At 40.0% G+C, this 21,353-nt stretch overlaps 3 protein-coding genes and 1 long non-coding RNA gene across 10 annotated transcripts in view; 2 read left to right on the top strand and 2 right to left on the bottom strand.

Annotated features, from left to right (window-relative positions):
• Nucleotides 1–21,353, top strand: part of LOC110122876 (protein FAM228B) — a 44,047-nt gene that overhangs the window by 10,332 nt on the left and 12,362 nt on the right. For 4 of the 6 annotated variants that reach the window (XM_020870462.2, XM_070451053.1, XM_070451032.1 and 1 more), the window contains exons 2-6: nucleotides 3,858–3,958; nucleotides 9,615–9,742; nucleotides 15,674–15,742; nucleotides 17,566–17,757; nucleotides 18,604–18,684. In XM_020870462.2, the coding sequence (XP_020726121.1) occupies nucleotides 3,901–3,958; nucleotides 9,615–9,742; nucleotides 15,674–15,742; nucleotides 17,566–17,757; nucleotides 18,604–18,684 (528 nt within the window). In that variant the 5' untranslated portion in view covers nucleotides 3,858–3,900. The remainder of the gene's footprint in view (nucleotides 1–3,857; nucleotides 3,959–9,614; nucleotides 9,743–15,673; nucleotides 15,743–17,565; nucleotides 17,758–18,603; nucleotides 18,685–21,353) is intronic. The other 2 variants (XM_070451025.1, XM_070451044.1) reach the window with 2 other exon arrangements.
• PFN4 (profilin family member 4) lies at nucleotides 4,665–8,744 on the bottom strand. Of its 2 annotated transcripts, none has more exons than XM_020870479.2 (5): nucleotides 8,641–8,744; nucleotides 7,370–7,498; nucleotides 6,948–7,085; nucleotides 6,048–6,153; nucleotides 4,665–5,200 (listed from the first exon to the last, which is right to left on the bottom strand). In XM_020870479.2, exons 2-5 carry the CDS (start codon nucleotides 7,484–7,486, stop codon nucleotides 5,172–5,174), a joined length of 390 nt encoding a protein of 129 aa, XP_020726138.1. In that variant the 5' UTR covers nucleotides 7,487–7,498; nucleotides 8,641–8,744; the 3' UTR covers nucleotides 4,665–5,171. The 2 variants fall into 2 exon arrangements, with proteins under 2 accessions (XP_020726138.1, XP_020726139.1); XM_020870480.2 differs by lacking the exon at nucleotides 8,641–8,744 and adding an exon at nucleotides 8,459–8,596.
• Nucleotides 7,074–7,869, top strand: LOC139029898 (uncharacterized). The gene is made up of 2 exons (XR_011482182.1): nucleotides 7,074–7,464; nucleotides 7,796–7,869. It is a non-coding gene; the product is annotated as an uncharacterized lncRNA (long non-coding RNA).
• On the bottom strand, nucleotides 11,907–12,357 carry LOC110122881 (small ribosomal subunit protein uS10-like). The gene has a single exon (XM_070451106.1). It carries the CDS (start codon nucleotides 12,310–12,312, stop codon nucleotides 11,953–11,955), a length of 360 nt encoding a protein of 119 aa, XP_070307207.1. The 5' UTR covers nucleotides 12,313–12,357; the 3' UTR covers nucleotides 11,907–11,952.

Raw genomic sequence — 21,353 nt, 5'->3', positions numbered from 1 at the left:
CCGTTTCCCAGCCTGGCAGGCTTTTGGCTGGTTTGTGCTGTCAGTCTCTTTCTGCCCTTGGTCTCTGGAGTAAGGTGGGCAAGCAGGGTGCTTCTGAGAAAAAAAGAGAGGAGCGCTGGGGGAAAAGGGAGGATAAAAGCAGTCCTGGGATTCTTTAAACTTCTGTGGTTTCTCCTGTCTTTCCTGAGGATGAGGGAGTGGCCCTTGGAAGAGGCTGCCCAGTGAGAAAATTTAGCCTGGTTAAATAAAAGCCGTATAAATGCTTATTACACCAAGGTCTCTCAACCTCGCCACAATTGACATTTTTGGATTAAATAATTTTTTGTTTGGAAAGACTTCCCAGTGCAGCGTGGGGTGTTTAGCAGCACCCCTGGTCTCCACCCATTAGATACCAACAGCACCCTTCTACAGTTGTGACAATAAAAAAAAGTCTTGACATTGCCAGATATCCCTAGGGAGCAAAAAAAACCCACCTGCTTCTGGTTACAAGCCACTGGATTAGAAGAATACACATGTATGTGCACCTGCATAAAAAGGTAACTTTTTTTTTGCAGTGTCTTATAATTTGCCTCTTCACATGTGTTCTCTTGAGTTTTTTTCTTTTTTTTTTTTTGAGTTTTATGACACTTCACTAAAAAGGAATTGAGATGTATCAACAGAAAGATTAATTTGGTTTCAAGGGGCACATAGCTGATGAGTGTCAGAGCCAGAAATCAAACTCTGTCTCTCCTGGTCCTGCCCAAGGATCTAGAGTAGAAGGAAAGACTGCCTGGGGCACCCATCTGTCCCTTCAATTACAAACTCCCTTTCTCTTTATTTACATCCCTCTCCTGATATCCCTCTCTTGTAAGAAGGCTACCCAAATTACATATTTTTATAAGGCCTGTTTTCTAGAAACGCCTGTCAGCTACTGTCCCTCCTCTTGTCATCTGTGTCAAAACTATTGCAAGAAAAGGGACAGAAGCAGCCCAACAGTGTATTCAGAGGGAAGGTCCAGCCTTTTCTGGAAACTTTGTGGTGGGTATTTTTTGCTACTTTTTTTTGGGTAGGCTCTAGTGTCTCAGAGGGACCATGTCCCAGGGAGGGCAGGAACTTATACTGCTGACCCCCTGATAATTAAAGAATAAGACCCAGGGGACTTCCCTGGAGGTCCAGTGGTTAGGACTCAAAGCTTCCATCGCTTGTGGCATGGACTCCACCCCTGATTGGGGAACTAAGATCCCACAAGCCACACAGAGCAACAGGCCTTATGAAAATATGTAATTGTGCCTCTCTGAGGACACTAACCTCCCAAAGGGTCAACAGAGAGCTCTGCTGGAAACTACAAAAACAGGTTGATTTCCTTAAAACATCCTTGCTCCAGCCCCTTTTTGTCAAAATATAAGTTGTGGAATTGGGTGGTAAATTTTAGATGACTGGTTGCTGCAGCAGTATTCCACAGTCCACGTCTCTGGCCTTAGAGGAACTCCCCCACAGGTTCATGTTTTAGCAGAACAAGCAAGATCTGTGTTAGGAATGAGGTGGAAGCATGTGTCCCAGAAACCCAGCTGATGTAAGGGTACAGCTGCTGCTGCTTATCCTGAAAGTTAAATGGGGGTGAGGGCATAATCTCTCTCAGATGTCCTCTGAAGGGTTCTGCATAAACCAGCAGCTTCTGTGGTAACCACAGTCAAGCTTGGGCAGCCCAGCAGCTTAGTGATGACAACTGGTCCTTGCCTAGAGGAACTGGGGCAGTTCACCTCTGGGTACTATGCCAGCTTCTGTGCCTGTAGGACTTTGGGCTCTTCCTCCCGTCTTTCCATGGGCACTCCACCCAGAGGTTGGAGGGCAAATCTCAGGAGCAAAGGCTCAGGAAGGCTCTAGGAAAGGAAAGAGCTTGGAGTCAGCTTGGTGGGGCTGCTTATTTAGTTACCTGCCTCTGCCATTTTCCTGGGGACCCATCCGTATGACTCAGGGCCCAAGACAGTCCTTAACACCAGGCAGTGGTCTTCATCAGTAGACAAAAAGCATTTTTAAAAGCTGCGTTCCTCATATTTTAAAGTTGATAACTAAAATTTTTCATCTTACATTTAAGGTAGTACAAAAGACATGATTTCTGGTCATAAATACTGACATTTAAAACTCATATCAGGCTTTTAAATGTATCAAGTGGAGTTGGATTTTAGAGCAGTTTGATACTATAATCATCCACTAAAAAGTACCCAAACAAGTTCTTTAACAGTTGGAAGTTTTAAAATTTCATTTTTTCCCAATACTTATATTTTCATTCTACATAAAAATTACATCCTAAAAAAAAATTACATCCTGCTATGTTTTATGCTTTATTGATCATTCTTATCTGCAAGAAAATATATGTAACCTGACATTAGCTTAAAAATTTTCTGTGATTGTAGGGCTATAAAGTGTTAAATTTCTTCTGGGTTTACTTATTATTACAGTATTATTAGTTCACAGCTGATAAAAACATTATTTTGAATTATTTTATGTTATTTAAAGAATTATTTTAGGGGAAGTCCCTTTCAGGCCAGTGGTTAGGACTCTCTGCTCTCACTGCTTAGGTTCCAGGTTCTATCCCTGGTCAGGGAACTAAAATCCCATGGGCTGCATGGCATGGCCAAAGTAAAAGTATTATTTTGAATGTTAATAATTATTGAATATAAAATTTTTATTGGACCATTGGTGGGGTTGAATTTTTCCAAATAATTATGTCATCTTTGGATGAATATTAATAATTGCTTAAATGAGACTAGTCTCAGCATTAATCTTTTTCATTGTTATGGACAAGCTCTGAGAAACCGAATTTGCATAAATTAGAAGGGAGAGAAACTTCTTTATAGGAATGTCAGCCAATTATTTGAATACCTCTGAGTTATATGATTAAAAACCATATAAGGATTTATCATCCGAGATTATTTTCAGTGATCTATTAGCTGGTAACTTAATTAAGTCTTCCTTCAATTTTGTTGAAAGCAAAGATTTGGAAACCATTCAACCTGTAAGGGATTAGTTACCCAGTCCTATGTGTCGTTCTCAGCTTCTGGGATTATTGCCAACAAAGCTTTGCAAAGATTTATCAAATGATTATTATTTCTGCTTCTGTTTCTTAGAGGCCCCTTGTTTATATATATTCAGGAGGATGTGGAAAGTAAAAGTGTTAATTCTAATACACTTTTTTGCTAAGACAATTCTTTGGACCAAATCCTCTTAAATATGTATTTGGTGGGGAGGGATGAACTGGTAGATTGGGGTTGACATATACACAGTACTATATATAAAATAGAAAACTAATAAGAATCTACTGTATAGCACAGGGAACTCTACTCGATACTCTGTAATCATCTAGTAGAAGAATCTAAAAAAGAGTGGCTATATGTATATGTGTAACTGATTTACTTTGCTGTAGAGCAGAAACTAATGGAGCATTGTAAATCAACTATACTCCAATATAGATTTAAAAAATAAATATATTTTAATTGACATCTTGGCATTGTAAACTTAACCCATTTATCAACAACATCTGTGACATTCTTATTGGCAAAGCCAGCCACCATTGTTAAACTAATCAGCCAACTCATATTTCTATCAGAAAAGGTTTCTCATTTTTCAAGTAATCATGTTATTTCATGTCTTTATGATAACTGTCTTCTGAATTTTAAGAAATGTGGATAAGATGAGGAGTCTCTCTCTCCTGGATGAATTATGATAGAAAGATTTTCACTATTTCTCAATGATGCTCTTTTTGATTTATTCTCATGGGACTCTTTTTCACATATGATGTATTTTTTACAATACAGGATGGAAGAGCTCATTAAGTTTAAAAATAATTGAGAATTTTCCTTTCCTTTGGCACCTTGCAGTTCTTACACTCCGAGCCAAGTATTACAGCAGGACTGGGGCTGAATGAGAGTAGGCCTTTCTTTTGCATCCTGGAACTGGCATTACTGCTCAATCACAACAGGTAAATTTTAGGAAAGTACATATGGAAGTTGGGGACCTGGGGAAAAAAAATGAATCCCTTGAGTACATTCATGCCTGTATGTACCATTTCAAGTCTTTGTGAACTATTAGGACAAAAATTTGCCTTGATCGGAGACCCCTGTTTTAGAATATCACCTGCTTCCTGGGCACCTCCACAGGGTGCTGCCATCAAAGGGTCCCTTTTGTGGGTCTGAGTAGATGAGCCAGATCAGAACTTTGTGGTAAGAATTGTAGGAAGCAACTAGACCGTGCTACATAGGAGGACTCTAGACAGTGAGGCATTTGCTTTGATGAAGTTTATGAAATAGCCTCCCACTCGGCACCCAGCAGTGCCGTGTGCATGTGCAGCACACAGCAGCAGTGCAGTGTGTGTGTGTGCGGCACAGCAGCAGTGCAGTGTGTGTGTGTGTCTGGGAAATGTGAACGGCCAAGAGCCTTCATGATAGCGTCAGTATTTTAGAGATCATTGTGATCCAAGATCAGACCTGCCTTGCAGGCTCAAAACCTCAGTTTGTCAGCATGTGGAGAATGGGTGTACAGTTCACATTACTAAGTTATAAAGCTCAGATGTCAGTGTTCTAATTTAAAAGGAGAAATCATTGGCATGAGGTCTGACCCCCAAATCTCTAGATAGATCTACATGGAAAGCCAAATGGTGAGCAAAGATTCTGGACAAGATGGGATGATTGAGATGAGCTGAATGTTTAATACTTAATCTGGCTAAGATAGTAAGATATATCCACCTTTTTACTCAATACAACCTTGCCATTAAGACCAGAAGTGATATAATAAATATTTTTAGCTTTCGTCCCTGGTCCCCCAACCGCTGATCTCTGGAGAGGGGAGAGGGACTGGAGATTAATTCAGTCATTCTTGCATTCTTGGCATATCCAACAATATGTATGGGAATACAAGAGACTCATAGAGGAGTCTTCCAACAGATATGCTCTGTGAAACTACCAGTGTCACATTCATGCCAATGAACAACACTAAAGAAAAAAAAAGTGGATTAAATAATTCCAATTAAAGAAGAGAATCTCTTGAAATGAGAAAAATTGCTTCCTTAATTCATTCTTCCTTTTCAGTATCTTCTGCCTAGGGTTTTTAAACCACAAAATAAGGCATTTATTTCTTTAGGATCTATCATTTTCTTCTAAAATCATAAAAGCCATCTTTCATAGTCCTTTGATGACTTAATTCCCTTTTCTTCTTAGATAGTCTCCTGAAAGAAAACAATATGGTTATTATTTGACCATATTATTTACTGATGAACAGTAAATAGTAACAACATGATTCATTCACAATAATAACAATATGATTCATTCATTTATTCCATAAAAATTTGTGAGTGACTACCATATACTAGGCACTGTGTTAAGTACTTGGAGATACAAGGATGACTGGATAGTTAAGACCCAGTCCCTGACTTCATGGAGTTCATTGTCTGTTTGGGGAGACAATGTCTATTGTCTATTATATGTTCCTAGAATCTTCCACAATAAAAATTTTATTTCCCAAAATTTCTATAGTTATGCATAATTTCTGATAGAGAAAAATACAATTAAAACTCTCATAGATATATCTCATAGCTATAATTTCCGATTTCTACATTAGATCTTTATTTGTAAATGTAGACACGGAAGGGGAATCCACTAGACACCAAGAAGCCAGCTGCCTGGCTCACAGTGATTTCTTTTTCTGTAGAAGGCTCTTTTATAGAGGATGGCCCCCAGCAGCTACATCTCTGCTTTTTTAGCTTGCCCTCCCCACCTCCTATCCCCAGCTGACTGATATAAGGGTAATGAATATGATCTGAGATTTGTCACATCAGGGTTCTAAAAGAAACTAAGAGGATGCAAGGCTTGACCATGACGCCATGAGGAAAGGAGGCAGTTTGCAAAGGGAGGTAACAAAGCTGACGCTCTTAGGAGGAAAGACTGGAAGAGGATTCATTGTTCAAGTCCCTGGAGTCCATTTTTCCTGTGACTCAGCTGGTTTGACTGCATTACTTGCAGTCAGAAGACTTTACTACCACAGCAAAGAAAGCCAGGCATTGGGAACAAACTTACCCAACTTCTCTGCGGCTTCCACACAGACACTGGGATACATGCCTTCAGAGTAAGTTGCCACCAGAAGATACAGATGGGTCTTCACAACAATCACACCAGTGTTTTCCTGGATAAAAATAAAACAGAATTCTCTCCTCTTGATTTTAACAACAGGACTAGCAGTTACCCTCCAGCCACACTTTTCACCATTTCCTGACTCATTCACGTTTGTTTTTGGATGATCTTACTTTTTTCACTAGTTTAGTTGTGTTTCCTTAAAAAGTTTCAGACTATTGTAATAACAGCATATGTATTCTGAAAAAGCTCTCAAATTGGTTGTAGTATTTCCCTGTCCTGATGAGAACAACAGATGTCATGGAAAGGAAATATATTTTGGAATTAGATCACTCTGGGCTTGAATCCCAGCACCTCCATTTTCTGCTATCACTGTGGAAGAGTTATTGAACCTTCTTAAGCCTCAGTTTCCTCATCTGTAAATGAGGTTACTTAGTGTATAATGTGGGTGAAGTGTGCCTAAGCCATAATACAGGGCAACCAGAAATACGACCATCATCCCCTTGTTACAGGCAACATCGAACCAACAGTTGTTTTAAGCACAAGAGTAATAACCACTTCTTTAAAAGAAGGATAATATCGAGTATGAGAGATGAACTGCAGTGGAGAGAGACAGTTGAGGCAATATTCAGTTGATAAAATACAGAATGAATGGTTCTCAAAACCAGGCTCTGTTAGTACTTTCCTTAACATATGCCTTCATGGCACTAGACTGCTGCTATCTCAGATACTGCCACTGCAGTAACAGGCTTAGTCTGTTTTAAAGATAGGATCAGGAGAGGCATAGAAAACTTGGAGTGAAACTCAGAAGTTTTTACCAGTTGTCTTCATGTCTTGAACACTCACATTCTTGGCATAAAGAGAATAGTCATCTGCCCGGACACATTTGTAGTCCTTCTCCTTGAAATACAATCCTTCTCTTCTGGTTTTCAAAGGGTTCTTGGCAAACCCATTTACGAGTGTTCGGACATCACTGGGCATTACCTACAGAGGTTAAACAGACTAGAAATAGGCAAACGATGGGGAAGTGGCCAAATTTGCCCCACTACCAGTTTTCTTAGGCCTATGAGCTAACAATGGTTTTTACATTTTTAAAAAGTTGAAAAAAATAAAAATATTTTGCAATATGTAAAAACTACATGAAATTCAGATTTCAGTGTTCATAAAGTTTTATTGGAATGTTATCACTCCCTTTCCTTTATGTATTATCTATGGCCTTTTTACAGAAAAAGACTTAAACTCTTACGCCAAACTTGTTTTTTTCTTACACTAAATCCTGGTGATGCTACACATAGGCTTCGCTCCTGGAGTTTGATGAGGGCTGCACTGTCCACATGCTTTGTTCCCAGGAGTGTATCTAACAGTAAGTTCTGCAAATGGCTCATGCTCCCTCAGTTCTGAAAAAAAGGGAACTGCAGTTGAAATCATCTGCTCTAACTAGCTTTTAAAAGATGTCCCCGAGACATTCAGAACAGCTTTAATATCAACAGCTTTAACTGAAAAGGTGCAGAGTGAAAATGGTGGTCCACCATCCGGTGCCCACCAATACTAAAAAGAGGAAAACAGAATCACAGAAAATCAGTTCACACAGAGGGTTCTGAGTTTGGAAATTTACAGCTTATAATTTTTTCTATGTTTTTTGTTTTGTTTATGTTTTGTTATATTTATGTTTTGTTTTCTATGGTTTGTTTCAGAATCACGTAGGATTAAAACAAACTAGAAACCTGACTAAATGGAGAACTACTGAAGTAAACAAGACTAAATGAGATATGCCAGTCATTCAGTCCTCACGTTCTTTTCCCTCTGACCAGCATCAGCACCATGGACACTGGTCAATACCTCAGGCTAAAAACACTTGGTGGCTCAGACATAAAAGAATCCACCTGCAATGCGGGAGACATGGGTTCAATTCCTGGGTTGGGAAGATCCCCTGGAGGAGGGCATGGCAACCCACTCCGGTAATTCTTGCCTGGAGAATCCCCATGAACAGAGAAGCCTGGCGGGCTACAGTCCATGGGGTCGCGAAGAGTTGGACACGACTGGGCGACCAAGCACAGCCCACAAAAACACCTTTCGGAACCTAGGGCGACATTTTTCCTACAAGTTTCCAAGTCGTCTTGGACGGTCCTCATAGGGGACAAGTTCTGCAAACACTCCTCCTTCCAGGAGATCCTAAGGGCAGGCGCCCCTAGCCCGCCACTCCCATCGTGGTGATTTGGCCCTCGAGAGTTCCCCGGAGCGGAGTTACTGAGGGAGAGGGAGGGGGTTTAAATCCGGTCTGGTTGTCTGGGGGCGGGGTGGGGGGGGAAGACGCATAGGAGGCACTGAGGGCTTGGGGAATCGCAGCGGCGACAGACCTACTAAAGCCAGCAGCCTCGGAAATGAGCCCAGCGCTCGACCGAGGCTTGGCTTGAGGCGCAGACGGCCGTCAACGGACGCAGGGGAAGGCGGGGCGAGAGGACGACGAGCCCAGCTACTGGCTGTGGCGGCTGCCCATCACCGAGAAGCTCTCTAGCTTCGCCCGCAAAGCAGGACCTACCGGCGGGCGCGGGCGCTACTGTTGACCAGGTTCCCTCTCAGCCTGACGCGGCCGCGGGAACGCACTTGTGCGCGGCTCAGGGACGCAGGGGTCGCCGCGTCGGAGGTGTTGTGGGGCGGGGGCAGTTCCAATCGAATCACGACGCAGAACGTTCTCGTCTACCAAGGCGACGGCCTCGAGCTGGTTGGGCCGCTGGTGCGGCGGGCTCTCCCGGCTAAGCCGACCGCTCTGGCACTGTAGGCTGTCGGGTCTGGCTCTCGCGTGATGCAGAGGAGCCGAAGGCTCTGCCAGTTTTGAGGGGAGCTGTCAGTTTTGAGGTACCAGTGGCGGCCATTCAACTTTTATGCCGCGGAGGCCGCTCGCACCTTGCTCGCCCGGTAGGGGTGAAGGGGCGGGGTCGTGCGTGTTGTAGGTTCTACCAGGGATACAGGCTTCTTATGACAGCTTCTCCGGCACCGGCGGGCGCGGGAGGCTCGGAGGGGAGCAGTTTGAGCCAGCAAATTTTGTTCAAAAGCCCTTCCTTCCTTCTCTAAGAGGCCTATCCTGTGTGTGTGCTTCAGGAGCCAGAAAGCTGCCGCTTTCCCATTCCGAAAGCTGCGGTTTCGGAAAGCTGCACACGCGCCTCCTTGAGGCCAGGTTGAGAATTGCTGCACCGGCTCGATTGAGCAATGTTGTGGGAAGCCTGGCTTCTCATGGGGCTCCGCTGGTCGGTCCAGAAGGAGCTCTGCTTAAAGAAGGCAGACTCGGAAGACATCAGCAGAAGCTTGTGGACAGACTCTGAAAAAAGGGAACTGCAGTTGGAGTAAACTTCTCTGGCTAGCTTTTAAAAGGCCTGTGAATACAAATGTCCCCCTCTCACTTTAGGAAAAACATGATGTCTAATGTTCAGAATCTGTTTCATGTCTATCTATGGTCACAAATATTAATTAGAAAATACACGTGAATGCTCGCTACTAAGGAAGCTTATTTTTTAGTTTTTCTAGGGAATCTGTTATTTGTTACCACAATGAAAAGTTATGAGAATGATCTGATAACTGACAAGCTTCCCAAGCTCAAGAGCTCAAGAGAATGGTTGGAGCCACAGCCACTTTCTTTTATGGAGGTATCATAGTAATGGCATTTTAAAGTTTATATTTGGGTAGTTGCATTGAAAAGTGGCTTGTGCTAAATACATTATTTTTCTGTTTTCTGTTTCATTCTGCTCTTTATTATCCCCTTCTTTCTATTAACTATTTTCTCTGCTCTTCATTTTCCAATTTCTTAAGGTGGAATAATGTCACTGGTTACATACCTTTTTAATAAAGTTACAACGTTTCTCCTGAAGCATTACTTTAGCTACATCACCCAAATTTATTTATGTCGTGGGGTTTTTTTGTTTAGATTATTTCTTTTTTTTCTACACAGCTTTATTAAGATATACTTGATATATAATGAATTGCATATATTTAAAGTGTACAATTTGGTAAAATTTGAGCTATGTATTCATGCATGAAACCATCACCATAGTCAAGACAGCAAACATATTCAGTACTCCCAAAGTGTCTTCATTGTGTCCCTTTTTAAGCGCCCCCCCTCCACTTTCTATCACTTTAGTTTATTTTGCATTTAAATTTTTTGTACAAATGTGATCTTAAGGTATGTATTATTTTTGTGTGGCTCAGTATAATTTGTGATTCTTCCATGTTGTTTCATGTATCAGTACTTCATTCTTTTTAGTTACTGTTGAATGCTATATACTCTAGTTTGTACATCCTGTTGTTGCATATTTGGATTAACAGTTTTTGGCTATTACAAGTAAAGCTGTTAGAAACATTCACATACATATGTAGGGACATGTGTTTCATTACTCGGGTAAATATCTAGTTGTGGAATGCCTAGGTCATATGTTAAATGAAATTTAACATTTTATGAAACTGCCGAACTGTTTTCCAAAGTTATTTTATATTTCCACTAGCAGTGTATGGGAGTTCCAGTGTTTTACAGCCTAGCCAGCATTTGGTTACAGTCTTTGTGTGTGTGTGTAGTCTTTAATTTGAGACGTTCTAAGCAGTTCCATTCCTTAGGTCATACAGTAATTTTGTGTTTAACTTTTTGAGGAATTGCCTGCTTCCCACAGTGACTGTACTATTTTACATTCTCATCAGCAACACATGAAGGTTCCAATTTCTCTATTGTTTAGAGTTCACTGAACCTCTGGTATCAGTGGGCAAATAGTTCCCAACACATTTGGAAAACTCTCAGCCATTCCTTCTTCAAATAGTTTTCTATCCCACCTCTCTCCTTTCGGGAAATAAAATTACACTTTTAATCACCTGCTTGAAAGCTATCTCATCTATCCCATAGCCCACTGATTACCTGTTAATTTTTTTCAGACTTTTCCTTCCTGCGTTTCTTTTTGGACAGCTTTTGTTCTTATGATTTTGTTTACTAATCTTTTCTTTTGGAATATCCAGTCTTCTTTTAAGCTTGTCTGTGTATTTTTCATTTCAGACACTGTAGTTTTCATCCTTAAAGTTTTTAGGAGGTCTTTTAAAAACTCTTCACCATCTCAGAATGTCTGCTGTTTCTTCTAGTTTCCTAAACTTGGTTCAGGTCAGTCACTCAGTCATGTTCAACTCTTTACGACCCCGTGGACTGCAGCAGTCCAGGCCTCCCTGTCCATCACCAACTCCCAGAGCTTGCTCAAACTCATGTCCATCGACTCGGTAATGCCATCCAACCATCTCATCCTCTGTTGTCCCCTTCTCCTCCTGCCTTCAATCTCTCCCAGCATCAGGGTCTTTTCAAATGAGTCAGTTCTTTGCATCAAGTGGCCAAGCATTGGAGTTTTAGCTTCCGCATCAGTCCTTCCAATGAATATTCAGAACTGATTTCCTTCAGGATTGACTGCTTTGATCTGCTTGCAGGCCAAGGGACTCTAAAGAGTCTTCTCCAACACCACAGTTCAAAAGCATCAATTCTTCGGAGCTCAGATTTCTTTATAGTCCAGCTCTCACATCCATACATAACTACTGGAAAAAGCATAGCTTTGACTAAACAGACCTTTGTCGGTAAAGTAATGTCTTTGCTTTTTAATATGCTGTCTAGGTTTGTCATAGCTTTTCTTCTAGAGAGCAAGGGTCTTTTAATTTTGTGGCTGCAGTCATCATCTGCAGCGATTTTGGAGCCCAAGAAGATAAAGTCTGTTTCTGTTTCCATTGTTTCCCCATCTATTTGCCATGAAGTGATGGGACTGGATGCCATGATCTTCGTTTTTTGAATGTTGAGTTTTTTTTTTAAACAACTGATTATCGATTTATTAAAAAGGTTGATTTAGGCATCGGCAATGGTGACTTCCACCTCGACTCCTGGCTCAATACTGATGGAAGTGATCTGCTTGACGGTTTCAGAAAGGCTGTGCAGGTCAATGAGTCGCTTGTGGATCCTCATTTGGAATCGATCCCAAGTCTTAGAACCTTCACCACAAGGAGTTTTCCTTGTAGTTATTCTCAGAGTCTTGGTAGGCATCTGGACTGGTCCTTTCACTTTGAGATTCTTTTCCTTCGAGCCTCTGATCAGGTCAGCACACACCTTCTCCAGAGACTTCACGTTGCAGCTGGTGAGGGTGGTCCTAATCCGGTGAATGGCCACCTCTGGCTCCATGGGAGTCTTGCCGGTGTCTTTAAAGGCCATGGCTGCGGCGCGGCTTCCTGACCGACTTGTTCCTCGGCAAGAGCGAACAGCGGTGAGTCCACAAGAGTGGGCGGCACTGAGCTCCAATGCAGTGGCGACTGCGTCTTCCTCAAAGAGTGAATGTTGAGTTTTAAGCCACCTTTTCCACTCTCCTCTTTCACTTTAATCAAGAGGCTCTTTAGTTCTTCACTTTCTGCCATAAGGGTGGTATCATCTGCATATCTGAGGTTATTGATATTTCTTCCTGCAATCTTGATTCCAGCTTGTGCTTCATCCAGTTGGGCATTTCGCATGATGTACTCTGCATATAAGTTAAATAAGTAAGGTGACAGTATATAGTCTTGAAGTACTCCTTTCCTGGTTTGAAACCAGTTGGTTCCAATTTGGAGCCAACCTTTTCCAATTTTGAACTTATGAATTATTTTAATGTCTTGGTCTAATAATTATATTATCTGTGTCATTTCTGAGGTTTTTATTTATTTATTTAAAAAAAATTTTATTTTATTTATTTTAAAAGTTTTATTAACTTATTTATTTTTGGCTTCCCTGAGTCCTTGTTGCTCTACCGGGGCTTTTTCTAGTTGCAGCAGGTGGAGACTATTTTTCAGTTGTGGTGCATGGGTTTCTTATTGTGGTGGCTTCTCTTGTTGCAGAGCATGGGCTCTAGGGCCTGTGGGCTTTAGTAGTTGTGGCCTACAGGCTTAGTTGCCCTGCAGCAGTGGAACGTTTCCAGACCAGGGATCAAACTTGTGTCCCCTGCATTGCAAGACAGACTCTCAACCACTGGGCCACCGGGGAAGCCCTCTGGGGTAGTTTTGATTGATTCTTCTTTTCATTATTAGTCAAATTTTCCTGCTTCTTTGTATGCTTGGTGATTTTTTAAATTGGATACCAGGCATTGTGAATTTTTTCTTGTTGAGTGCTGGATATTTTTTATTTTCAATAAAAGCTCTTAGCTTTGTTCTGGGATGCAGTTAAGTTACTCAGACACAGAGTTTTTTTAAATGTCTTGCCGCCAAGCTTTGTTAGGTAGAACTCTATTGGCACTTAGTGTGTGGCTAGTTTTGCTGTAGTAAGAGTAAAACTACTCGTGAGTTTTTAACTCTATGCTTTGCATACCATAAAGTTTTTCACTCTGGCTGATTGTTAAGAGGAATAACTCCTGGGGTCTGTGACCTCTAGGGATTGTTTCCCTAATCCTTTCAGGTACTTCTTTGCACAGTGTTTCTTTGAGTAGTTTCCCCATATGCATACAGTGGTCAGGGCTTCCCTGGTGGCTCAGAAGGTAAAGAATTCACCTGCAATGTGGGAGACCTGGGTTTGGTCCCTGGTCTGGGAAGATCCCCTGGAGGAGGGCATGGCAACCCACTACAGTCTTCTTGCCTGGAGAATCCCATGGACAGAGGAACCTGGGGGGGCTCAAAGAGTCAGACACGACTGAGCGACTTAAGCACAGCACAGCATACAGTGTTCAGCATTCACCTGAAGTCTCAAGGGGGACATTCTACAGATCTAATCATCTGCAGATCCCCAAAACTCTTTCTCTCTGTGACTTTCTTTCCTCTGGTACTGTGCTCTATGAACTGTAGCTACTCTGGCCTTTCCAGACTCCCAAACGCCCTTCCTCATTTCAGTAATTTCCTCCTTTCTGCACCACAGTCTGGAAATTCTCTCCAGGCACTAATGAGCTAGTTTAGGATTTACCTTGTTTTATGTATCTCAGGGGCCACTGTCCTTCATAGCCTGATATCCAGTGTCTCTCACTATATTTTTTTAAGGTAAGAGGGTAAATCTGTTCCCTACTATCCTGTCTGAAAGTAGTGGTTTTCATCCAGCCATTACTTATTTAGAATTCCAGTTATCAACTTGTCCAACCTTTTGCTGTTGTTTCATAACTCACTGCAACTTTATTCATTTTCCAGTCTTATTTCTGTTTTTCAGACTGGATAAATTCTAATGATTTGAATTCAAGTTCACTGACTCTTTTAAAGTCATATTCAATCTGCTATTAAGCCATTTAAGTTTTTTTGTTTTTAATTTAAGAACTATATTTTTCACTCGTGTATTTTTCATTCTTTTTCTGCTGACATTTTCCTATTCATTCTGAGCATATTTTCCTTTAACTTCTTAAACATAGCTATAACAGTTGACCTAGAATCCTTATCTGCTCATTTCAACATATGGGCCATCTCAGAGTTGATTTCCATTAGATTGTTTTTCTTTTTGAAGTATAGATCCCTTTTTGCTGTTCAGTCTAGTGACTTTGAACATTATGAATGCTATATTGTAAAGGGTCTGGAATCTGTCATGTTCCTCTGATCAATATTTAACTTTTGTTTTAGCAGGCAGTTAACTTGGCTGAATATGAACTCTAAACTTTGTTTTTCCTGCAGTTGGCAGCAAATGAGATCACTGTTTAGTTTTTTTTTAGCTTTAGCTGGGCTGCATGGAGTTGTTTTTTTTTTTTTTTTTTGGTGCCTTCTCCGTAGAGTTGTTTTTTATTTGTTATGTTGTGTCCAGCTCTTTCTTGGAGAAGGCAATGGCACCCCACTCCAGTACTCTTGCCTGGAGAATCCCATGGATGGAGGAGCCTGGTAGGCTGCAGTCCATGGGGTCGCTAAGAGTTGGACACGACTGAGCGACTTCCCTTTCATTTTTCACTTTCATGCATTGGAGAAGGAAATGGCAACCCACTCCAGTATTCTTGCCTGAAGAATCCCAGGGACGGGGGAGCCTGGTGGGCTGCTGTCTGTGGAGTCACACAGAGTCGGACACGACTGAAGTGACTTAGTAGTAGCAGCAGTAGTCCAACTCTTTTGTGACCACATGGACTGCAGCCTGCCAGGCTCCTCTGTCCATGGGATTTTCCAGGCAAGAACACTGGAGTGGGTTGCCATTTCCTTCTCCAGGGGAATCTTCCCGACCCAGGGATTGAACTCATGTCTCCTGCACTACAGGCAGATTCTTTGCCACTGAGCCACCAGGGAAGCCCATAGATGACTAAGTGTAATCAAGTAAAATTCATTAATGAGTAAATGAATTCCATTAGAGGCCTGATTGTATCATTTTATAGGATGTGAAAAAAGATGGGTACCACGTGACTTTGGGCAAGTCATTTGACCATGTTGGGAGTCAAAATGTCTGTGATCTGTTATTTTTTTTCCTAGAGTGAAATGTAGCTGAGAGTGGAAAGATTCAAATACTCTTTAAAAAGTACTTGATGATATGATTTGAGGTAGAAAAATTGGGATTTACAGAGAACTTCCCAGGGATATATAGGTCACATAAAATATTAATCTAGGTAGTATTAATAATTTAATTTTTAATACTTGATTTTCAAAATTTTGTTCTATCATTTTAGGTATTAGCTAAGGAAGATGTTGATGCAGCTATTCAATCAATATTATATAGAGAAAATTATATAATTAAGGTAAGAATTGACTACAAAATGTGTCTCAGTTAAAAATTAAATTTTGTTTTTCTATTTTAGATGTAGTGCCATGTCATTATAAAAATTTTAGAAAATATAGAAAGTAATGGAAACACTCCTTAGCCTTTAGGATTGACCTTGAAAGAACTCTGAGATTGCTTTAATTTACTTCTTCACTTTTATACTTTGTGGGGATTCTTTTATAGATAGCTTATGAGAGTTTCCTCCTATTCACTTGTTTCTTCATTTTAGTGGGACTTCTAGGAATCCCTGTCTATTTTTAAGAGCTGTTATTGGAACACACTGATGAATTATTACTCAGGAATACCTAGGTAAGGACAAGGCTTTAACTGTAGCAGGATGGGCTTAATTATAAGACAAGATGAATGTCCATGTGACGTGTACTAAACTCTGGAGTGGGCAGCCTATTTTTGTTTTTAAGAATTTTCTTTGGAGTTTAAAAAGGAAAGGAATTATTCACTGAGAATGGTAGAGATGTGCTATGACCTGAAGTTATGGAGGGATATTACCTGGAAAAGGTCTCAGGGTTTTTAGTACTTTATTTTTTTCATTAGAAATTTCATGTTGTTGATCCTGGTAATCACATGATTTCATTTGCTAGGTGAAAGGTGTATAAGAAGTTTTGTTGAGAATGATTTAGTTTTATAGCCTGATTTAGGCATTTTCTTTGCAGGCTACTTGCCATTTGTACCAGATTGTGCTACAGTTCTGCCTTTTTACTCTTGTCTTTTTTTTCCTGGCCACACCGAGCAGCTTATGGGATCTTAGTTCCCTGCCCAGGGACTGGACATGCACCCCACTGCAGTAGAAGTGCAGAGTCTTCACCACTAGAGGGCCAGGGCAGTCGAAAATAACTGTTCTTTAAGGTCTATTCAAGCGTCTACCAATTTGGAAATCTTTTAAAAATTTTATTGGAACTCTTATGGTGGCCCAGTGTTAAGACTCCATACTCTCAATGCAGGGCACATGGGCTCTATCCCTGGTTGGGGAACTAACTAAGATCCTGCATGCTGCGCAGTGTGACCAAAAAAAAGAAAAAAAATTGATTATTTTTCTATTGTAGTAAAATACATATAACATAAAATTTGCTTTTTAAACCATTTTTGAATGTATAATTCAGTGACATTAGTTACATTGATATGTTGTACAATTGTCACCATTATCTATTTCTAAAACTTTTTCATCACCCCAAACAAAACTTTGTTCTTATTAAGCAGTAACTCCCCATCCCTCCTTCTGCAAGCCTCTGGTGACCTCTGGTTTATTTTCTGTCTCTCTGAGTTTGCCTAATCTAGTTATTTCATATAAGTGGAATCCTAAAATATTTGTCCTTTTGTGTCTGGCATATTTCAGTTAGTATATTGTTTTTAAGGTTCATCCATGTTGTAGCATGTGTCAGAATTTCACTCCTTCTTATAGTTGTATAATATTCCATCATTTGTATATATCACATTTTGTTTATATTTTTATCTGTTGATGGACACTGAAGTTATTGCCACCTCTTGGCTACTGTAATGATGCAGTGAACACTGAGCCCCATATATCTCTTGCTACATTGTCCCTCCTCCCATTGTTTTGTAGATTTCTTTTGTAGTCTGTCCTCTAGGGAGAGCAGGTATATTATCTAATTTATTCATGTATTCTTTGTTTCCAGTATTGTGTGTATCACGCATCAGAAGCCAATGTAGTGATTTAATTAATGGGTACTTTTGTGAATTATTCTTATGAATATAAATTAAATTTAAATTTTGGAACAAGAAAACTAAGATAATATATTTGTCTTTCCTATCACTGTTTACTAGGAATTAGATAAGTGTTTAAAACATCATGACTTCTTAAATGCAAGAAGAAAAGAGATATTGTATAAGAGATGGGTTGACCATGTGGCAGATCCTCTCCAGAAGAAAATTATAGAAAAAGTTACTTCATATAAGAAGATTAAAAAAAGGAGACAAGAAGAATTAGATGGTTTTTTAAAATATGTAAATAAAAAGGTACTAAGGATTCATTTGTTGTTTTTTTTCAGTTGCTCAAAAACTATAATTATCTTTTTATTTATAATCATCCAAACAGCCTGCCCTTGCCAACTCTGTTATGTATAATCTATACTCTATCATAGCTTATACTATTTTTTTTTTTTTTTAGTTGGAGGCTAATTACTTTACATCATTACAGTAGTTTTTGTTATACATTGAAATGAATTAGCCATGGATTTACATGTATTCCCCATCCCAGTCCCCCCTCCCAACTTATACTATTCTTAAATCCAGGGCATGTGGAAAGGATGGCGGTAAAGGGGTTAGATCTGTATTTAAATGTGAACATTAGAATCATTTTTCTTTTTTTTTCTGTATGTAATTGTTAATTTTATATACCAGTTAAAAAAATTTGGAGTCTAGGTTCAAGATATGTGTTGTTGTTTTTTTAATTATGGAGCTTGATTATTTACAAGGTTATAAAATATTTCTGTTTTTCTGGCATTTTAAAGAGATCTGAGATGTTTGACTAGTGAGTATCTAAAAACAAATTCCTAAATCTTTTAGTGTTCTAATACCTTTTATTAAAATCTTGCAAATTTTAATTAAATTCCTTCTATCACTATGATATTTATTACTTAGATACATTATTTATTACAGTTACTGTATAATTATACATTATAATGTATAATTATGCATTATTATTACTTAGATAAATCCAGTTTGGTCTTCCCATTCCATTTGCATTTGTCATTGATGCCATTTTAAAGCATAACAGTGGAACTGTGTATTTGACTCTTGAGTCTTGTTATGTTCAAAATTAATTGTGCACCTCTTATTCTTATGTGTGGTTCCTTCCTATAGGGAAATGCATTTATAGAGCATTATGATCCAAAAGAGTATGATCCTTTTTACACGAACAAAGAGGACCCAAATTTTCTGAAGGTAGACTTCTAATTTTAACTTTGGTATTATGTGGTTTATGTTTTTGAACAGTCTGATATGTAAGTAGTCCTTCAGTGATTCCCTATGAATGCTGTAACATCTTAATCATGTTCCATCTTCACAGCTTTGACTATATGGACCTTTGTCAGCAGAGTGATGTGTCTGCTTTTTAATACACTGTCTAGGTTTGCCACAGCTTTTGTTCTAAGAAGCAAGCGTCTTAATTTCATGGCTGTAGTCACCATCCTCAGTGATTTGGGAGCCCAAGAAAATAAAATCTGTCATTGTTTACACTTTTTCCCCACCTATTTGCCATGAAGTGATGGGACTGGATGCCATGACCTTAGTTTTTTTTGTATGTTGAGTTTTAAGCTAGCTTTTTCACTTTCTTCTTTCATCCTCATCAAGAAGCTCTTTAGTTCCTCTTCGTTTTCTGCCATTAGAGTGGTATCATCTGCATATCTGAAGGTTGTTGATTTTTCTCCTGACAGTCCTGATTCCAGCTTGTGATTCATTCAGCCTGGCATTTCATATGATGTATTCTGCATCAGTTCAGTTCAGTCACTCAGTCGTGTCCAACTCTTCGCGACCCTGTGGACCAGGCCTCCCTGTCCATCACCAACTCCCGGAGTCTACTCAAACTCATCTCCATTGAGTTGGTGATGCCATCCAACCATCTCATCCTCTGTCATCCCCTTCTCCTCCTGCCTTCAATCTTTTCCAGCATCAGGGTCTTTTCAAATGAATCAGCTGTTTGCATCAGGTGGCCAAAGTATTGTAGTTTCAGCTTTAACATCAGTCCTTCCAATGAACACTCAGAACTGATCTCCTTTAGGATGGACTGGTTGGATCTCCTTGCAGTCCAAGAGACTCTCAAGAGTCTTCTCCAACACCACAGTTCAAAAGCATCAATTCTTTGGCGCTCAGCTTTCTTTATAGTCCAACTCTCACATCCATACATGACTACTGGAAAAACCATAGCCTTGACGAGACAAACCTTTGTTGGTAAAGTAATGTCTCTGCCTTTTAATATGCTGTCTAGGTTGGTCATAACAGAAGTTAAATAAACAAGGTGACAATATATAGCCTTGTTGTACTCCTTTCCCAATTTTGAACCAGTCATTTGTTCCATGTTCGGTTGTAACTGTTGCTTCTTGACCCACATACAGGCTTCTCAGGAGATAGGTTAGGTAGTCTGGTATTCCCGTCTCTTTAAGAATTTTACAGTTTGTTGTGATCCACACAGTCAAAGGCATTAGCAGTCAATGAAGCAGAAGTAAATGTTTTTCTAGAATTCCTTTGCTTTCTCGGTGATCCAGCGAATGTTGGCAATTTGACTTCTGGTTCCTCTGCCTTTTCCTAAACCCTGCTTGTACATCTGGAAGTTCTTGGTCCATGTACCACTGAAGCCTAGCTTGAAGGATTTTGAGCATAATCTTACTAGCATGTGAAATGAGCACAATTGTGTGGTAGTTTGTACATTCTTTGATACTTCTCTTCTTTGGGATTGGAATGAAAACTAACCTTTTCTAGTCCTGTGGCCACTGCTGAGTTTTCCAGATTTGCTAACACATTGAGTGCAGTACTTTAACAGTATTATCTTTTAGGATTTTAAATAGCTCAACTGGAATTCCATCACCTCCACTAGACTTGTCTGTAGTAATCTTCCTAAGGCCCACTTGACTGCATACTCTAGGATGTCAGGCTCTAGGTGAGTGACCACACCATCATGGTTATCTGGGTCATTAAGACCTTTCTTTGTAGAGTTCTGTGTATTCTTGCCACCTCTTTTTAATTTCTTCTTCTGTTAGATCTTTACCATTTCTGTCCTTTATCATGCCCATCCATGCATGACATGTTCCCTTGATATCTCCAGTTTTCTTGAAGTGATCTCTAGCCTTTCCCATTCTGTTATTTTCCTCTACTTCTTTGCACTGTCCATTTAAGTAAGCCTTCTTATCTCTCCTTGCTATTCTCTGGAACTCTGCATTAAGTTGGGTATATCTTTCCCTTTCTCCCTTGCCTTTCACTTCTCTTCTTTGCTCAGCTATTTGTAAAGCCTCCTCAGACTACCACTTCCTACTTTTGCATTCCAATCCCCTATGATGAAAAGGGGTGTTAGTCCTAGAAGGTCTTGTAGGTCTTCATAGAACCGATCAACTTCAGCTTCTTTGACATCATTGGTTGGGGCATAGACTTGGATTACTGTGATGTTGAATGGCTTGCCTTGGAAATGAACTGAAATCATTGTCATTTTTGAGATTGCACCCAAGTATTCCTTTTGTTGACTCTTGTTGACTATGAGGGCTACTCCATTTCTTCTAAGGGATTCTTGCTGACAGTAGTAGATATAATGGTCATCTGAATTATGTTTGCCTATTGATTCTTAAGATGTGGATATTCACTCTTGCCATCTCCTGCTTGACCACATCCAATTTACTTTGATTCATCAGACCTAACATTCCAGGTTCCTATGCAATATTGTTCTCTACAGCATCAGACTTTACTTTCACCACCAGACACATCTGCAACCTAGCGTCGTTTCCACTTTGGCCCAGCTGTTTCATTCTTTTTAGAGCTAATAGTAATTACCCTCTGTTCTTCCCTCGTAACATATTGGACACCTTCCAACCTGGGGGACTTATTTTCTGGTGTTATATCTTTTTGCC

The sequence above is a fragment of the Odocoileus virginianus genome, chromosome 2 (genome assembly GCF_023699985.2).
Source record: "Odocoileus virginianus isolate 20LAN1187 ecotype Illinois chromosome 2, Ovbor_1.2, whole genome shotgun sequence".
Lineage (NCBI taxonomy): Eukaryota > Metazoa > Chordata > Mammalia > Artiodactyla > Cervidae > Odocoileus > Odocoileus virginianus.
Note: the sequence above shows the minus strand (reverse complement) of the source record. Positions and strands in the feature narration are given on the sequence as shown.